General features: G+C 35.7%; 1 protein-coding gene across 3 annotated transcripts in view; it reads left to right on the top strand.

Annotated features, from left to right (window-relative positions):
* LOC107175322 (putative UPF0481 protein At3g02645) overlaps nucleotides 1-18,259 on the top strand; it is a 114,647-nt gene extending 96,388 nt beyond the window's left edge. The window contains exons 1-3 of one of the 3 annotated variants that reach the window (XM_006481722.3): nucleotides 13,891-14,110; nucleotides 14,303-14,474; nucleotides 16,803-18,259. In XM_006481722.3, the coding sequence (XP_006481785.2) occupies nucleotides 14,322-14,474; nucleotides 16,803-18,113 (1,464 nt within the window). In that variant the 5' untranslated portion in view covers nucleotides 13,891-14,110; nucleotides 14,303-14,321 and the 3' untranslated portion in view covers nucleotides 18,114-18,259. Of the gene's footprint in view, nucleotides 1-13,836; nucleotides 14,111-14,302; nucleotides 16,201-16,802 lie in introns of those variants that run through there. The other 2 variants (XM_052443613.1, XR_008055795.1) reach the window with 2 other exon arrangements.
* The last annotated feature ends 2,490 nt before the right edge of the window (nucleotides 18,260-20,749 follow it).

Genomic DNA, 20,749 nt, shown 5'->3' with positions numbered 1-20,749 from the left:
TATGGCGATCTAAGTTCACGACCACGAAAGCTTAGATGTTTCTTGGGGGCCTCTTTCCTTTCATTGTAATCTTCGGAAATACCGATGAAATTTACGCAATCTTGTTTTTGCTGAAACTTTGTGGCGTCTATAGGGCAATGTTCTTATCCTTCTTTAAGGTCATTATAATGACTATATTGACGGAAGCGGGTTTTACAGCTTATCAACTGCGTGGGAAGCATGTCTACTGGTGGTGGAGGTATTTTTCTTAGCATAATCAATTCATGGATATTTTGTCATTGTACCCTTTTCCCTTACATCATGATTGATGATTGATGGGCTTGAATTTATGCAGATCTGTTTTAAGAGGGGGATCAACTGCCATTTTCATGTTTGGCATCTATTTCTACGGCAGAGTTAACGAAGTGATTTCTTTTCCGAATCTGTTCTACTTTTTGGTCTATAATGCATGCTTATGCTGTATTTTCTTTGTGGCTCTTGGAGCAGTTGGCTTCTATGCTTCATTATTTGCGTCCAAAGCCCATTATCGTTTTTGTCTTCCCAAGCGCAACTGATGATTCCACTGTTACTTGTCTGATACAGTGAGAATTAGCCCATGTTTTTGGTTACTTTTATGGAGATTTCAGTTGTCTGTGTAAACACTTAGTCTGTGTCAATTTGTAACGGTCGATTGGAATGTATAGCTAGTTACTTGAAAATTGGAATGAACGCATTTGATGGTTCAGTTTTTGACTCTTTAACAATCCCAAATAAGCCCTGAATCTCTGTATGCAAATTAAACTCTGCTCTGATTATTAAAACAAGCAATTTGTTTCTGTTTTCTACAGGAACATGATTAGCATCCTAGTCTTTGTATCAAGGAAGCCTGTTGCAGGGACATATTCTAACAAAAATTTTGTGAAGAGGGAAACTTTCCATTGACAATGAGTCATGCATATTCTTTTAACCGCGCTGTGCATGATTTGGATCAATTGCTCAAATGACGTTTATTAAAACTTGTTCAACAAACGATTCCAAAATAGGCAATAAGCATGTATAACAACCGTTACACCTACGTGGACCAATAATATCCGCCTTGAGCTCTACAAAGTCACCGCCGGGGTAAATTATCAGTTCTCCGTAACGATAACCGCTGTCTAACTAATTGATCACCTTGCTTCAATTAGTTTGTCATGTATTAGTGCAACTGTAGTGTCCTCGATCACGATCTTAATTACATGACTGTGATAATGTATTAAGAATTTTATCAATCAAGTTATGACTAATATTTGCTTCCATTGTGTATAGATCCCATACTCAACAGGATGAAGTCCACGGAAGAAATTGTAAAAGGTGATTGCTTCACTAAAACACGATATGAGCTGAAGTTCAAGGTGGAAACTGTAGACAAGATCCTTTGTGAGAAAAACCTGAAAACACATGAAGTCAGAAAGTTTAGGGATGCTATTAGCAAGGAAGTCGACTACCATATGTACTACAACAATATTCTCTTGCGGGGAGTTGTGGGGATTGTAAAAGAAAAGAGCCTCACTGTCGATTCAAGGACAAGATATTATCTTGTCAAGCACATTAACTTCTATCCCTACTACTATGAGAACAAAGTTGTAGGCATATATGCTCTGCCGGATATTAAATCGGCGGTAGATATCACTGAAGATGCTGAAATCAGTGTGAATTTTACCTATTCCGTCAACTGGAAAGTTAAAAGCAACCCCACAAATTCTGTCCACCAGAATGAAACTGCAATCATGAGAGATTCAGAAGACAAAGAGTCATTGATATTTTGGGGAGCCATGTTTTGCATTTGGCTTATGTTGCTGATTGTGGCAATTGATCCATATCTTCAGAACTATTTCGACAGGTATTACCCTGATTATTAACTAATCATAGGATCATGAAGGTCTTAATCATTTCTTCACCTTAATATTCATCACCTGCAGGTATCCTCCCCGAGTTATCACATTAACAGAAAATGGCATTCGGTATAAGGTACATGGCGATGAGTGCTGGCGCCCTCCGTATTCATCCTTACTTGGTGCCATTTTGGCCATTGGAGCTCAGCAGCTTTTAATGTAATTGTTTCGATTCCTAAATCGGGTGCTTATTTTGCTGCACGCTAGTAACCTCAACAAAGTTACTATTTTATAGTTAATATAAAATTTTCTACCTCCTTTCCACTTAAATAAGTCAGTTGCTGATCCTGAGAAGGCAATTAGCAACCTCTAATTCTCACTCCTCCTAAACATAAAAAGCATGTTTTATGCAGGATAATCCTTCTCCCTTTTTTTGCAAGCCTAGGTGTTTTCTATGCCTGCGATCTTAGCCAACTGTGTCAGGATATATTTGTTTTGATACTTTACTGTATCTCATCTTGCTTTCCTGGCTACTTAGCTACTCAATTTAATGGTACATATACCACATTTGGCAGGGTAAGAGTTCCACTTTTCTTGTATCATATTTCTTCTTTTCTCCATCAGCTCATGTCTTTTTAATCATTTGGTGAATTATGATTCTTGCAGAGAGAATGTATTATGCAGACTGCTGTTCTCTACACGGTCCCAGTGTTCCTAACACTTGTGGTTGTTAATTCGGCTGCATGGTTTATTGATATACCTGAAAGCGCCACTCCACTGGGGCCTTTTGTTGCTTGGGGGCTTGGAAATTGTTTTTTCACAATTCCAGGAGGTACAAGGGGACATCCCAATTATGAACCTGGGAAATATTGTGCCACAAGAACAACTCAAATGGTGATGCCTTGGTGGCAGTCTTGGTTAATCAGCACACCTGCTCAAATGCTCCTTGGGGGCCTCTTGCCTTTTCCTCCTCGGAGATATGGATGAAATCTATGCAAGCTTTTTGTTTCTGAAAGTCTGCGGTGCTATTTCACTGTGTTTAGATTCTTCGTTTGCATCATCATAATGACTACGGTGATTGCAATAGTTTCTACTTCTTATCAGCTGTCCTGCGAAGATTTCAATTTTTGGTGGAGGTATTGTTCTCAAAAATCATAACATTACCCCCTTTTCTATAGAATAGATGCACTTAAATTTTATCTGTCTATGGTTGCAGATCTGTGTTCCGAGGGGTATCAACTGCTATTTTCATATTTGCCTACGGCATCTATTTCCAGTACAGAATTAAGAAGGGGAATTTAGGGCCTCTTTTCATTTTCATGTGCTATAATGCATGCTTTTGCTATGCTTTGTTCTTGATTCTTGGTGCAGTAAGCTTCTATGCTTCGTTGTATGTGTATGGAACCAAGAAATTGAACCTGCACAAGCGTGATTGATGAACCAATTCTTTCACCAATTCTTTCATCCGCAAATCAAGCAGCTCAAACATTCAGAGGATGGTAAAAAATTACGTGCTTCTTCCATTTATCAAATTCGGCTCTCTCCTAAAACAAGCAATTTCTTTCTGTTTTCTAAAGTACCATCATTAGCGTTGTATTTGTATAAAAATAATTTCTCTTGTTTTCTCTAGAATTTAGAAATGTTAAATTTTCTTTGATTCTCTCGTGTTATTAGATATGCCCAAAAAAAAAAAAAAAACACCTTGGATTTGAAAAAAGACGTGTGAAATTTGACCAATAAGCATAATAGTGAGGACTGAACTTATTATGAGGCGTGCAAAATTAATCATAAACGTACTTTTATTGAAAGGTCATGACAAAAAAATTGTTTTTTTCATCCATTCTCCAGTACAAATACTTATTTTACGTACAATGCTATAAAGAGAAGTTACATCGTTATAAAAGGATTTTAGCGTTGTAAAGGAACCTAAAAATATAAATTCAATTACAGTGTTGTAAACGATGTGTCTCTACTTTATAAAATAGAGAGGTTTCTGTTTGAGAATTTTCATGGATAGTATGATATCTATAAATTAATATCCAATAAATTAATAATCTTTATTATATAATAAATTTTAACCATCTCTACTTGCGTTGATAGGTTAAATTAATAATTTTAATAAATTAGTAAGATATTTTAAAAAAAGTTTATAAATATAATTATTATGATATTTTATTAAATAAAATATGACTTTATTGTTACCTATTTTTTTCTTGAAATTTAATTGTAATTGGATCTCATTTTTAATTTTACTTATTGCCTATAGAAACTTTGAGGTTGAATTCTAAAATTGCAAGGATTTTGAATTTTTCTTTTGTTAATTTAATCTATATTTAGTGCATTAGTTCATTTCATTGATTAGAATGATTAAATACAATTAATTTTTAGTCTATTACATTTATGTTCATTAAATTTTATACACACTTTAAAAATTATTAAATTATTAATTTATCCATTAATTAATATCTTTCTAAATTAATAGATTTTTGTATGGTCTTAACATTATTAAGTTACGGAGATTTTACTGTATATAGATAGACATTAGAGGGTTGTTGAATAATTAAGATAAATGGCTGACATAATTGGGGCAAACTATAAAGCACAAAAATTGTAAAGTAGTGATACTTGACCCCCTGATTTTTTCTCACCAGTCCCCAGTATTTAATTACATCTACTTATTTCTACAATTATCCTTATTAAAGAAAAATTTTAATTAAAAAATAAAAATAATCCTGGAAATCCTAGCCACCTTCAATTACCATTGTCATGACTTTAAGCCACCATTTTTTTTTTCATTCATTTCAATCTCAGCCTTTTTATTGCTAGCCTATTTTCATTATTTGCTATTCATTCCAATTAAGTTATAATTTCTTGATTCTTATAGTAAAATTCTTCTTTGCCTTTTTTCATTTGATATCATTTTGATTTTGATACGATTATATCAACCTCGTTACAATCAATTCAAATAGATGAGGGGTATTAGTTTGCAGTTGCTGGGAAATTTGCTAGTAGCTAGGGTCAATCGACATCTAAGGCTAGTGGTTTGACGGCTTGAGGTGGTGGCTTTGGTGGAAGAAAGTGGCTAGGGTTTCTAGAATTATACATTTATACTTAGTTTTTATTTATTTTTAATTGTTTAACGAGGGTAATTGTGAAAATAAGTGAGACTAATTAAAAAGTAAGGGTTAGTGAGAGAAATTCAGAGATCAAATATCACTACTTAAAGTTGCACCAAGAGTCAAAATTATTGGGCTGTTACAACTTTAGACAGATAAAGCAAAAAGTTGGCGCAATCACAATTTATACTAAAATTTATTTGACACATTAATGGTATTAAAATAATCTTGTTTAAAATTTAGAATTTTCTATAATATAATTTCTTTTATATTATTTTACTATTATAAATGTAGGATAATCTTATGGTGCGCAATTGTGCTCGTATTAAGGTATGAGAGAGAGCCAACTCTATCACTACTCTACAAATGTATTTATTATAAAACGTTATAATCAATCTTCATGTTAACAAATTTTAATTAATAAATTTTATCTTACAAACTAACTATACTAAAATTATTTTGTTTAAGACTAAATAACTTACTAAATTAATATAATTTTATTTATTGCATTTAATTTAATATTATGTTTTTATTTATTAAAATATTTAACAACTTATCAAAATAAACATTCAGATACACTCAAAACTTGTTTTATTTTCTTTTGTTATAGTATTTCTTATCTATTTCTTATTATTATGGTTTAAGAGCAACTACACATGAGTATGATTGATATCTTAAAATTTTATTTATTGCATTGATATCTTAAACTTTCAAGTAGAGGTGGCACGACACGATTACATGGCACAAATATAATATGATTTTCTTATATTTATGTTTGACGAATACTGTCACAATTAATAAATGTGCTGACACTATATGATATGATAACTAACTGGTCATATCTGTGATGGACCACTTTGACACGATTACTAATTTATGACACGAATCTTAATTTGTCAAGTTTTATCATATTTAATTTAGAATTAAATATTGTGTTGCAAAGGTTTAATTTTATGATTGTTAGCATGTGTAATTAAGTTTTAATATCTTGGACTAGTTTAAATTTATATGTTGTTTATCACTTTATTATCATACATATATTATCCTTATTTTTATTCTTTCAAGTTGAATTATGATAGTATTTCCATTGGTAATTGGGTTGTTAATCAAGTAATAATGTCTTAATCGTATAATTGTGTCGTGTTGTGTCACTTATTTATGAAGAATATGATGTTTGTGTTTGAATTTTTTGACATAATTATTAAACGTATCGTGTATGTGTTTAATTAAATTTGACACTACATGAATGCGACACAATTACACAAAATACCACCTTTAGTTTCAAGTGAATTAAATTAAATATATTTATATCACCATCGACTTGATAAATGCGACATTATTTAAGTTGAAATTTTGAAATGACAGGCACTACTAATTACATATTTACAAAATTATAACAGTCTAAATGAAAGAAAAAGATGCTGGCACCCTTTGTTTATCATTATTTGCCGTAAAATAATTAAAATATGAAAAGAGCAAACAATAGATGACTCCTGTAGCCTCAGGATTGGTTTTCTATAGAGACGACGAGTTCATGTTAGATACACCCACCCACCCGGGCATCGATTTCATGTTTGCGTCCATTGATTCACGGCTTCACATTATCTTTTCGGAAATCCTGTGCGAAAATAATGACAAACGACTATAATAAGAATTTTTTTTTAACACGTATATTACTATTTTAATGACAGTCTTACAGGGATCTATAAATTATTAAATTGGCGGCGCTTTTAAGTCCCACCATAATTGTTTTTTCTCTCTTCCACAGTGCTTTTTCTCTGAAAAAGTATAGGAATGAAAGATGACTGAAGCCCCTGTGGCTTTCTCAATCACCCACTAGTTGGGTGTTCTCTACAATTTAATTTCGGCAACGCTTTTAATTTCGGTGGTTAGAAATTTGGTGAGAAGATTTATTCTTAGAATCACAGCAACAAATGGATGTTGAGGAATTATTACGCAAGTGTCAGGCGAGTGTTTCAAAAGAAGAGGAGACCGACATAGTAACATTCATGGGGCGGATGAAGATAAAAGGAGAGGAGATAGCTGCAAATTGTTTAGTAGGCAAAGTGCTAACATCAAGAAGTATAAACAAGGAGGGCTTGAAAGCTGCAATGCAAATGGCTTGGAGAACTGTCAAAGAGGTTAAATTAGAAAGTATGGGGGATAATAGTTTCCTGTTCAAGTTCGCCTCCGAAGAAGAGAAGAAAAGGGTGCTCATGGGAGGGCCGTGGCATTTCGACAGAGCATTGATAGTTCTGACCGAACCAACAGGAATTGGAGACATCAAAAATCAATCTTTTACACATGCCACATTTTAGATTCAGCTTCATAACATACCAATAATGTGTATGAACAAGGAGGCCATCCAAAAGTTGGGAGAAAAAATTGGTACAGTCAAAGAAGTGGAGACAGACGACGCTGGGGAATGTTTTGGGCAGTTTGCTAGAGCCCGGATATCCATTGATATTTCACAACCTCTAAAAAAGGTTGTATTTCTACAACAAGCGGATGGCAAAACTCCAATGCCAATTTTGTATGAAAAACTTCCGGATTTTTGCTTTTGTTGTGCGCTTATCGGTCACCAGTACAGGGAATGCTTGCGATGCAAAGGACAACAAAAGGAAGACTTGCCTTATGGTGGTTGGATGCGAGCTATTACACAAGCTGACCGGATAAAGCAAAAACGAAGTAGGGAGAAAGGCAGTCGAGAGCAATCCAATCTCAATGATAATGTGCAAGCACCAACCAGTCCAAGCTTAAACAACCCGATTGATCAAGATGGGTCAAAATTGATCAATTCAGGTCAGGAAACAAGAGGTGGAGCAGAACCAGAGGATACAAGAAACTTGCTGATCTCTGACAGAACGCAATTAATGTTGACCTCTTCAGAGACGAAAAATCAGCAAGTGGGAAGTCAGAGTATGGGCTGTGACATCGACGAAGTGCAGAATAGGGTGGCAAGTAATGATAGCCTCTATAGCTATGATAGTACAAAGGCGGGAGAAAAGATTTTGAAGGAGAACAAAAATCCTATGGATAAAATAGGATGGGAAATACCAAAAGATAAAAGGAAGCAGATTGACGAGAGTACCATATCTGATGTGGAAACAATGGATAGTGGGCCAAGTAAGACCAACGCGAAGCCCAAAGCGAGAAAATGGAAACTTAAAGCAAGAATACCCATAGCAAAAGGAGCGAAGAATCACAGGTTAATAGGAGCAAAAAGACTTAGCAGTGATGACCATCAGCTCAGCCCACAACACAAAAAAAAAAGAGTTCTCAGTCCACCAAAACAATCACACGTGGGAAACCAAACAAGCTTAGCTATTAGCTCAGACTACAGCAACTTCATTAGCTCAAACAGAACAGCACGGAAGCTTCAGATAACAGAAGAGATATCAGATGAAGGGGACTATGTGGCAGCTATGGAAGAAGAAGTATCGGCGGGTGCTGAATTTCAGGCCCGCCGACAACCATGAAACTCTTAAGTTGGAACGTTCGAGGTCTGGGGAAGCCTCGAACGCGCCTAGCTCTCAAAAAAATTCTCCACCTGCACCGGCCTCAAATTTTCTTTTGTTGTGAAACCAAGCTGTTGGCTAGGCAGGTTGAATCAGTTTGTAGAGATTTTAACTTCGAGAATTGTTTTGCTGTAGATAGAACGGGCATGGGGGGAGGTCTAGCTTTGATTTGGAGGGCCAAAGTTAATGTGAGCATTACCTCGTACAGCTCTCATCATATAGATGCAATAGTGAGTAGTGGAAGTGGTTTGAGGTGGAGATGCACCGGGATCTACGGCCATCCTGAGCTCAGCCAGAAGCATAATACTTGGACTCTCATGAAAAGGTTAGCTAGCCTTTTTTCCTATCCTTGGTGTTGTTTTGGTGATTTTAATGAGATAATGCATATGAATGAGAAAAACAGGGGCAATGAGAGAAACCTGAATAGGGTTGCAGAGTTTAGGGAAGCTGTGCAAAGCTGCAATTTGCAGGACATGGGGTGTAAGGGATATCCCTATACGTGGTCAAACAAAAGATACGGAGATCATTTTATTGAGGAGAGGTTGGACCGTTTTCTGTGTAGTAAAGATTGGGGGATTAATTTTCAAGAATCCGTAGGCACAAATCTGGTGAACTGGACTTCGGACCACTGCCCAATCATTCTGGATTTCCAGGAGCGAAGCAAGATTTCGAGACATGCAGGCAAATCACTCCCCCGAGATTATTATGAGGACATGTGGAGCTCCCATAAAGGCTGTAGGAGTATAGTCCAGGAAGAGTGGAGTCGGTATGGGGCTAGAGCTTGGGAAGCCCCTGTTCAGCAATTTCAGCGAGTAGCCAAATCTTCCTTGGCCCAGTTAAAACTTTGAAGCAAAACTCAATTTAATGGTAGGCAAAGAAAGCAAGAAAAGCTGATGCAGAGCCTCCAGGATGCGTTGAGAGGGAATTCAAAGTTGGAGGATGGTCAGGAAATTAGGAGATTGGAAAGTCAGATTAACGCTATGCTAGTTGATCAGGAGATTTATTGGAAGCAACGTTCGAGGGCCGACTGGCTTAGAGAAGGGGATAAGAACACGAAGTATTTTCATGCCAAAGCATCTGCCCGCAAAAGGAAGAACAAGGTGTGGGGGATTGAGAACGACCAGGGCATTTGGTTGAAGGAAAGGGATGAAATAGAGGAGGAGATTTGCAGCCATTTCCAAGAGCTATTCACTACTTCCAACCCGTCTCCAAGCCAAATCCAAGCAACCCTTCAAGGCATGTCAGCAAAAGTAACCCCGGAGATGAATGTTCAGCTAGAGAAGCCGTTCACCGCTGAAGACGTTGAGGAAGCCCTTGCCAACATGTGCCCCACAAAGGCTCCAGGGCCTGATGGTCTTCCAGCTGCATTCTTCCAGAAGCATTGGAAATCTGTCCGTAACGGAGTGATCTCAACGTGCCTTAATGTCCTCAATGAGCAAGGTAACCCATCTACCCTCAATCACACCTTAATAGCTTTGATTCCAAAAATTGCAAATCCTAGGAAAGTGAGTGATTATAGACCTATCAGCCTTTGTAATATTATTTATAGAGTTGTAGCTAAGGCCATAGCAAATAGAATGAAGCCGATCCTTTCCCAAATCATCTCCCCTATGCAAAGTGCATTCATCCCCAATAGGCTCATTACCGAAAATGTTATTATTGGTTATGAATGCCTTCATAAAATTAGGCATAGCAAAGGGAAGAAGAACGGACTTGTGGCTTTAAAATTGGACATTAGTAAGGCTTATGATAGAGTTGAGTGGCCTTTTTTGGAGCAAACTATGCTAAAGATGGGGTTTCCTAGTCATTGGGTAGCTTTGATAATGAGATGTGTTACTTCCACTTCATTCTCGGTGCTAATTAATGGTGTGCCAAAAGGATTGATCCAGCCAGAAAGAGGCTTGCGACAGGGCTGCCCGCTATCCCCGTACCTTTTTATCCTTTGTACCGAGGCTCTCTCCAATTTGCTGATTGTGGCAGAACAGAACCAGCTAATCCGAGGGCTCAAATTTGCGCGGGAAGTTTCAATTACTCACTTGCTGTTTGCGGACGATAGCTTGGTTTTCTCTCGTGCATCAGTGGCTGAATGCAAGCATTTAAAAGGAATCTTTGATAATTATGCTGCAGCATCAGGGCAGATTTTTAATTTCCAGAAATCCTCATTGTTCTTCAATGGAAAAATTCCAGAGCATCAACGAGCTGCTATAAAGGGTATTTTTAATTTAAATGTTGTCTCAAAGCACGAGAAATACCTCGGTCTACCATCAATGATTGGGAGAAAGAAGATGGGGTTCTTTAATGATATCAAGCTGAAAGTGCTGAACAAGATTGCAGGATGGCAGCAAAAATTTTTGTCTAGTGGGGGGAAGGAAGTTTTGATCAAAGCGGCTGCCCAAGCAATTCCGGCGTATGCAATGAGTGTTTTCAAGCTCCCAAAAGGCTTTTGTGATGATATTCAGCGAGCTATAGCGAAGTTCTGGTGGGGCTCGAAAGGGGATAAGCGCGGAATCCATTGGCAGAAATGGGAGAAGCTCAGCCAGGCTAAGATTAGAGGGGGGCTAGGATTTCGAGAGTTTTCTTGCTTCAATCAAGTGCTGGTAGCTAAGCAAGCTTGGAGGTTACTGCAGCACCCAAATTCGCTGGTCTCCAGAGTCCTTCAAGCAAGATATTTCAGGAATTCCAGCTTTTTATGTGCAAAGGCAGGAGCCAATGCCTCATATATTTGGAGAAGCATCATGTGGGGTAGGCAGGTGATTGAGAAGGGTATGAGATGGCGGATAGGCAATGGCAAGAAGATTGCAATCTTCTCGGATAATTGGCTGTCAAGACCAGAGACCTTCAGACCTATCTTCCCTCCATCTTTGCCCGTAAGCTCAGTTGTGGCAGATTTAATTAAGGCTGATAATCAATGGGATGAAATAAAGATTCGACAGCACTTCTTGGATGTGGACACAACAGAGATCCTCAAGATTCCCCTTCCAGCTGAGGAAGCTGAAGACGAAGTGCTTTGGCATTACGACAAGAGAGGGATCTACTCTGTCAAGAGTGGGTATCAGCTAGCATTGAGATCAAAATTTCCAGATTCCACCAGCTGCACAGAGGCTTCCCACAAGTACTGGAGTGCTCTTTGGACTCTGGAGCTGCCTGAGAAGCTAAAAATTTTCATGTGGCGGGCCTCTAATAATCTGCTTCCATCGGCGGAAAATCTGTGGAAAAGGAAGGTAGTGAAGGAGCCAACTTGTAAGCGATGCAAGCTCAGTGTTGAAACTATCAGCCATGCTCTCTTGGAATGTAAGGCAGCAAGGAAAATTTGGCTCCAATCCCCTTTTCCAGCCCCTAGATTAGAAGCTAATTCTCAGGACATTTTCAGCATTCTACAGAAAATGGCTAATGAGCTGAGGAAATCAGATCTGGAATTAATGGTAGCTCTGTGTTGGTCAGCCTGGTATGCTAGGAACAAATGTATCTTTGATGGCAGGGAGATTAATCCTATTATATCAGCGGCTAAAGCGGAGTCGGTTGTGACAGCTTTTCAGAGAGTCAGGAAGCCCCAGCAAGCTCACATCTCCATCTCCATAAAAGAGAAGCAGCAGGAGTGGCTCCCCCCTCCCCATAATGTTTTTAAAGTCAATGTGGATGCTGCTCTTAATTCGAAGAATCTGAGTGCAGGAGTGGGAGCTGTGATTAAAGACTCTCATGGGAAGATAGTTGCGGCTGGGGTAAATCAGAACCTCCTAAAGGGGTCAGCGAGCTTGGCTGAAGCAGAGGCGGTGCTTTGGGGCCTTCAGCTGGCAAGAAAGGCGGATGTATCCTCTTTGATTATTGAGTCTGATTGTTTAGAGGTGGTCCAGCTAGTGAACAACACCAAGGGCAGCAGATCAGAAATTTATTGGACAATTCTGGCAATCCAAAACCAGATGAAGTTCTTCCAGAAAGTGGTTGTCAATCACATTCCAAGACATTGTAATGCTTGTGCCCATTACCTAGCTAAGATAGCTTTGGGGAAAATCTCTCCCTGTATGTGGCTAGGGAATATTCCAGTTGAATTGTATGATATCATTAAGGTGTTGTGATTAATGAAAGGTTTACTTTCTTTTCAAAAAAAAATAAATAAATTATTAAATTGGAAATGTTGACTGTTTTTGTTCGCTTGTTTACGTGGGCCACCGTTTTTCACGTGAAATTTGACAACATGCTTTTCTCAATAAGACAGTAATAAATGACAAAATCCCACTCACCTAAAATATTTCTCTATAAGAGGCAAATTATGCCGCTGATTTTCTTGCTTCTTATAACTTAAATTCCCCTATAGGATTGCATGTTCTTCTTTCTCCTTCTCTTGGAATTGTTGGCATACTTTGTAAGGATGCTTATGGGATTGCACACTCCCGATTAGTATTGCCTTAGCTCCCAGTGAGCCCATTTCTAATAATATATATATATATATATATATATATATATATATCTCTATAATATACGGGATTAAAGCGATCGCTTGTTTTATATATTTATATATATATATTGAAAATAACGGGTTCGCGTAAGTTACATTCAATGTAACTTACGGTCAGCATGTAAAATTTCATTGAGCCCCCTATATTCTATATTATTTATAATTTATTCGTAAGTATTATAAAACTTTTTGAATTATAAAATTTCGTTTAATCATATACACACAATTTTATTTTATTGAAACTCTAAAGTACAAATTCACCCCCTATAATTTTAAATTTCCAAAATGACCTCCATTTAATTAATAACTATTATTTTATTATAATTATAAATATAATTATATTCTTTAAATAGATTATTATTTTTATTATTAATAACAAGAATAAAAAGTATTATAATTAATTAACAATAAATAATAATAATTTTTCATTAAATTGTTAATAATAATAATAATAATTAACGATAATTATTATTAATAATTAACGATAATTATTATTAATAATTAATTTTTGAATAATAATAACAATAACAATAATTAAAATATAAAATAATAATTGTGATAAAAATTAATTAATAATTTTATAGCAATGTTACAATTTAACTCATTATGATTTTCATTCTAAGACAAAATAAACAAATAAATGGTAATACAGCTCATTCTAATTACGATTTCTACAGTTCAAGTAAATAAATTATTCTGATTCTAATTCCTTATTTTAATTCTACCTATTCTGATTGTAAAATCAAATCAACTTAACTTTCAAACTACCGCATGCAGTGTTTACCAAATATTTTAGTTCCGTAACTTTAAATTAAAGTCGTCCAACATCAATCCCATACTAACATATAGTTAGAACCTAAATGAAGCGCGGCAAAGCGAACCAGAAATTTGGAGTACGTACTTGAAAAAAATAAATATCTATTTTACTCTTCCAACACTAGCTGCCGAACATGATTCGGAATCTCTTACAGTTGTTAACATCGCATTGACTCTTCGCTAATTGACATTGACTCCATGTACTACATATGGGCTTCGCCTAAGTAGCGGAACTGGAACAGAAGACACATTATCAAAACTCAAAAGAGAGAAGTGAAATAACATCGATATCTAAGTCCGGTGCTCTCAACCGCATCAGTATTTGCTTCCGACTCCGTCCAGCAGATTATTCAGGTGACCTCATGATGTTCAAATTTCAATCATTGTAAAATTGCAATTAACTGCTTGCACGTATTTTTCTTATTGAGTCGTAATTTAAGAATATTTTGTAATCTACTTATATGGTTTATCGATTTGAACTTTAGTCGCAGTATGCAATGTTTTGTTTTGAGGGTTGATTCCATCTGTTTGTTACTACTTGTATAGGTTGAAACAACTTTTCGAAATGGAAAGCAAAAACTCAACATTTGGTTCCATCGGAGAACTCAAGGAGCCGCTAATTCGTAAGGAGGAAAGCTCGGAGCCGCCGCAAGTTAGATTGTCTATGGGTAGCAGGGTTCCTTGTCCTCATCAAGTTATCAGCGCTCCCCATCCTGAGGTAATTTCATAACATACATACATACGTACATACATACATACATACATAAGTCCAGGACGGATTTACAATTGTGAATTCCTCTTTGATTTTAATTTCGGACTGGAAGCTTATTCTCATATGTATGTATGTGTGTGTGTATAAAAAAAAATAATAATTCAATTCGAAATGAGTTGACAGTAGATATCGAATTCTAAACTGAGCCAGCTAGCTATATTGGCTCAATCTCATTAGTAATGAATTTGCTGCCAAATTTTAACTAGTATATAAGCGTCAAGCCATCAACCGAATCTCTCATCTCTTATTAACAACGAGAGCCGAGGGCGGATTAATGTCAACTACGGCGTGCATTTTGCTTACAGTAATATATTAATTAATAATTTAATGAGACTTCCCAAAAAAAGACAGAGAGAGAGAGGCCTCTCTTAAGTCTTTGACTTTGAGACTCCTTTTCTTGTTGTGTCTGTGAAGGGCGCACATGGGGTCTCTCTGTAATGAGACGTCCGATAACAGCTGTCACCACGTGACAACTGTTAAAGCTGGAGAGGGCTACCTTACAGATTCTGTAAGGTACAGGCCTCACATGAATAGTGTTTGGCTGCGGACTCGTGTGGGACTCACAGCCAAGTTTGTGAGTGAGCTGTAACTTACAGAATCTGTAAGTTAGTAAGCTCCGTTAAAGCTAAAAATGCCTGTTCTATTCTCCCCTTCCACTTTTCTCCTCAATTCATATATATATATTATTCTATTCTATTCTAATCTGTACTGACAAGACAACAAAACCCAATCCTGCATCCTTAAAAGTTAAAACAGTAAAAATAATAAAAAAAAATGAACATATCGTCAAACCCACCAGTTCCAGCTGTCCTACCCACGCTACAGTAATCCCTCGCAAAACGACACCGCACAGGTCTGACACCACCACTCCTCACCTCTCTCTCTCTTTCTCTCTCTCTCTCACTCAGTGTCAGACTGTCAGTGACCCGTCTCTTCATACATCGTTTTAAACAACACATTCGCACACGCGTGCGCCCACAACACACATCAAATTTAAATTTAAAATTTGGGGATGAATTTAAGACATCATAAATTGACTTTTATAATATTAAGAATTGATTTGTGACACCGCAAATTTGGCCTAGAATTTAATCCTGGATTTTAAATCCGGATATGACAAGCTAGATATATAGCAGTAATTTATGGCCATCACACAAAATCACGAACAATCTATGCGCAATTGTAATGAAGAGACGTCAAAGCTTCAAAAAAATTTGAGTTTATAACAATAATCTATATACGATAAGCTCTACACACGCCAACACACAGAGATTAGAAATTTGTTACCATCATACAAAATCACGGACAATATATACGCAATTGTAATGAAGAGACATCAAAGCTTCAAAAAATTGAGTTTAGAACAATAATCTATGTGTGATGCTGTCTTTATCATTGGGCAAACTCTATCTTACATGCATGTAAGATACATGCCTCTCACATGAATAGTGTATATGTGAGACCTACACACTATTCATGTGAGAAGCATGTATCTTACATGCATGTAAGATAGGGGATCCCTTATCATTGAACTCTTTATCATATAATTTTCAGTGTAAAAATATTTCAGTTTACTAACTTTCAGAAAATGAGAAATAATATTTCATATAGTTTAGTATAAATATGTTTAGTCAATATAATTTCGAAATCTGATATCTGCGAAATTTTAACATCTGGCTAATATTATAATTTTTACTAAACAAATTTTTCAAAAGATCAGGAGATAAATTTTTTTCACTACTTGTAATAATTAAAATAAAATGAAATACTATTATTTCTTCTAAAAATGCTTAAAGCGTTATTTTAACAAAAAAGTATTTTATTTTCTTAACTATCAAAATTTGTAAATACTAGTAAGCCCATTTTAATGTGACCAGAAGTTTATTTTATGTAGTTAATATTTTTACGAAATTAATGATTAAACTTTCGAAATTACTACTATCCATACTAAATCAAGCCTTCCATAACTCCGACCCTTTTTTGTTTAACTAAATTAACCATCTATATCATATTGGGTCTTTTAATGATTTTGTCTGGTGGTATGAGCCTTCTATTTCTATAAGGAAGTATTTACTTGTGGATTCTTGGGGTCTTCCAAACTATCTATTTATGTAAACGATCTTGTAATTCTTTTCTCTCTCTCTCTTTTTTCCAAATAAATTTTAGTATCATTCATATAAGAAACTATATATACATACCAGCTTTAATTTTAGGTTTAATCTCCTGAAAATTATTTTTATTATAAATAACCGATGTTAAATTTGTTATATTTAGGACTTCGAGACGAAAAAGAACAAGTCAATATCAATTGATTTGGTTGGAGAACGAAAAGAGTTGATAATTCACGTCGGTGAGAAATTAGAGCCCCAAGCAGAGTGTTGCATTTATAGGGTCCCTAGAGCTCTCCGCAAAAACAATAAAGAAGCCTACACTCCAACGGTAATACCAATAGGTCCACTGCATCATGGTAAAGACGAATTTGCTGATATGGAGAAGCAGAAAATAAGATATATAATAGAATTTGATAAAAGAATTAGACCGGAGAAATGGCAACAACTTGCAAACTTCATAGAGGAAAACGAAAAAAGAATCCGTAATAGTTATGAAGAAAACTCTAACCTCGAAAAACCTGAGTTCATAACCATGATTCTATATGATGCTGTGTTTATCATTGAACTCTTCTTGAAATGTTCTGATGAAGAGAGAAGTGATGATTTTCTACTAGATAGAACATGCTTATCAGACGCTGTCTGGTTGGACTTGCAATTACTCGAAAACCAGCTTCCGTTCTTCGTCCTTGATGGATTATATAAATCAGCCTTCCCCAATCTTGACCCCGATAACGGCCATCCTTCCTTCATTTTACTTTCTTGTGTGTTCTTTGGACATTGTAAGGTCGGTGAAGAAATAAATGTCAAAGCGGAAGACATATTACACTTCACTCATTTGAGCAGATATTTTAAGACAAAGAAGTACCCAAAAGAGTTCCCAAAACAAGGAGAAGAGTTGAGAGATTTAGCTTGTGCAGTCAAACTGCAAGGGTCAGGAGTGCAGTTTAAGGGTATTAGTGAAGGAGCATGCTTGCTTGACATAAACTTTGAAGAGAGAAAATGGTTGGGGATCCCGTGTTTGAAAGTAGCTGAGCTGCAAATTCCACATATTGAAGTAGATGACTACACGGAAACCTTGATGCGAAACTTGATGGCCTTGGAGCAGTGTCACTATCCACAGGAAACAATTGTATGCAATTACGTTGATTTTATGGATATGCTTATCGACACAGACGAAGATGTAAATAAGCTTGCTGAAGCGAGAATTATATCCAATTTTCTAGGCGAAAGTGCTAGAATAGCGAAGATGTTTAATGACCTTTGCCTAGAAATTAGTTTAAGTGACTCCAATTACGCTGGAAATATCAGGGGTCTGAAACGTCACTATGAAAACTCTTGGAACAACGCAAAGGCAACCCTTAAAAGGACTTACTTCAGCAATCTTTGGAAAGGAACTGGGACTGTTGCTGCACTTCTGCTCCTTGTTTTCAATCTTATACAAGCCATATGGTCGATCATATCTGCATTTGCGTGATTTCCAATTTGTATAATTAGAAGGTGTGCTTTTTAATACTAGTATGTACTTTTGCTTTCACGCTTGAACTACTTGGTCTTGTAATACTATAAATAAGGTTATGTATTTTCCGGGAAATACGTTCAACCATTTCCATTTGCAGGGTCTTTTCTGGCATTTGAATTTGAACTCAAAACGAAATCACTTTGATTTCCGGAAATAAGCATTGTTATAGTTTTTATTTTTTTATCGCATCTTTTTGGAAAATAAAAAGTCGTGTGAAGTGAAATTATTGAAAATTGGTGCTTTTTAAGAAAACGATCGATATCCATAAAAAAGTTCTAGGATCTTTTACAGAGTCTTCCACTGGGTCAAATCAAATCGAGGAATTTCCACAAACAACTTCCGTGCATCATCTCTAAATCCCTGTTTGCTTTGCACATGACTAGCTATCGATCCCACAACAAAACTCCATTTTTTCAGATGCTACACTCATGTTGGTGCAACTTTGGAGACTTTGCCCATGACTCATGTCTGTGACTGTGAAATTGTAATCCAAGAAGAAGGATTTAGAGATCGTTTTCTATGGCGCCAACAGAAATAGTTTCAACAGTGGTTTAGGGCGCTTTCAAACTTTTAATCGCCACGTCTAATTTCTACTCCGGTGTAAAGCTCCATTTATTACAGCTTTTTAAGTAAAACTTATTTAAGTAAAGTTTTTGTAAATAAAGATTTTATCCAAAAAATTTTAGTTGTTTGGTTGTCAATAAAAATTTTTGTTAAAAATTTATGAAATTACTTTAATAGGTAAACTTTTTAAAGCTTTGTTATAAAAATATAAAATAAGATTGTTAAATAAGTAGAGAATATTTTAAATATTTTTACATTTAAAAATAACTTTTCAACCTCTACTTTCAAAAGCTTAAAATTTAAATTTTTGCTAGCAGAGGTAAAATAACTTATTTAAGCTTCAAAATTTTTATTAGAAAAATAACTAAATAATAACAAAATGTATGATAGGAGCTTATGTGATTAAATAAATGCTTATAGTCATTAAATAAGTCATACCAAACATGTACTAAAAGTCTGTACTATCGATGTTGGTTTAGAACTTCTAGACGTCATGTCGGACGTGTGTATGATACGCGGATGTTATGTCGTTTCTTAATAGACGACATGCCATCTTTCATAAAAATAGCAAGTAGTTAAACTTTATAGGACAACTTATCCGAAACTGTAATGCGGAGAGGTGTAAAGCTTAAAGAACATGAGTTTTTAACAATAATGATCTTGAATAAGCTTCGAACAGGTTCCAATAACCACAATTAGCAAAAAATTTCGTGGGTTTAATTACGTCGAGCGGTCAATTACCGCAAGAGCAGGAGTGAAGTTCAATGAAGGAGAATGCTCACTTACCATAGACAGGATTCGTAAAGAAGCTAATATGGATCCCGTATTGCTTGAAAGTTGTTGAAGCATCAGTTGCAAATTCAAAGTGCTCTATTACAGGACAGCAAGGAATGCTGGATGCGAAACCCGATGGCCTTGGAGCAGTGTCGCTATCCACGGGAACCCTGTGTAAGCTAATAGATATGCTTAAAGACTCTGAAGAAGATTTAAATTTAATTTGCCTGTTCAAGCAGCAATTATATCCCATAAAATGGGCGACGCTGCTAATTAAATGCAAACTTGTTTAACAAACACGGCGAGCACATTTGTTTACGTGCTTCCGTTGCCGAGATATTTTCAAGAGTCTTAGAGCACACTATGATGATCCTCGGAATCATCCAAAGGCTAAATTAAAATTTTCAAAAGGGCTTACTTCACCGATCTCTAAAGAGCCCCCACCCAAAAATGGTTTACCGAGAACTAAATTGTATAACAACAAGATGTGAAGAGTCAGAATTTTATAAATTATATCACAAGTTTACAGAGATTATTTTAACAGATTTAATTAGGCTAAATTAAATAATAGCAAAACTACCAATATGAATCATGTTATGTTTTTATTTTTTTAATTAGAGTCTGGACTTTTATAGTTCTCAAAGTTAAATTTTAAATTTTATGAGTTTATGAGTTTATGGGACTATTTTTATAAATTTAACTAAGGCTACTTAAATATATTTAATGTGGACAAATTAGTAACTCAAGTAACTTTCTCTTCAATTTATTTGAAATTAATTTCTCCAATAGGGACTTGAGCCGCCACTGGACAAGAGTGGATCTGCCTCTAGAATGTGTGCTCCTTTAATCAGTATAATCAATTTTTATCACGCAAACTAATAGAATTCACTTAATTCAACTAGCTTTTTCGTGAATTGTTCAAATGGTTTGTATATCATATATATAGGTCAATTTTATGTTTACTGTTGCCAACATTAAAAAATATCGACTATTTTTATTTTTATTATAATTTTAATTTGTTATGATATACTTAAATGTATTATTGAGATCAGACCTCAACAAAAACCAAATATGCACCTCAATCGCTATAATCTCAAAGTATTTCTTTATTGTTGTTGGCCTTGTATTCTATTTCCATTTGTTCACAAGCATTTTGACTCCGTATTTAAACAATTTTTTTTAAGTCAACCAACAGAAACATGTTTATATATTGAGAAAAAGCCCAAAACATTTTTTTTTTTAATTGTTGTCGC

The sequence above is a fragment of the Citrus sinensis genome, chromosome 6 (assembly GCF_022201045.2).
Source record: "Citrus sinensis cultivar Valencia sweet orange chromosome 6, DVS_A1.0, whole genome shotgun sequence".
Taxonomy (NCBI): domain Eukaryota; kingdom Viridiplantae; phylum Streptophyta; class Magnoliopsida; order Sapindales; family Rutaceae; genus Citrus; species Citrus sinensis.
Note: the sequence above shows the minus strand (reverse complement) of the source record. Positions and strands in the feature narration are given on the sequence as shown.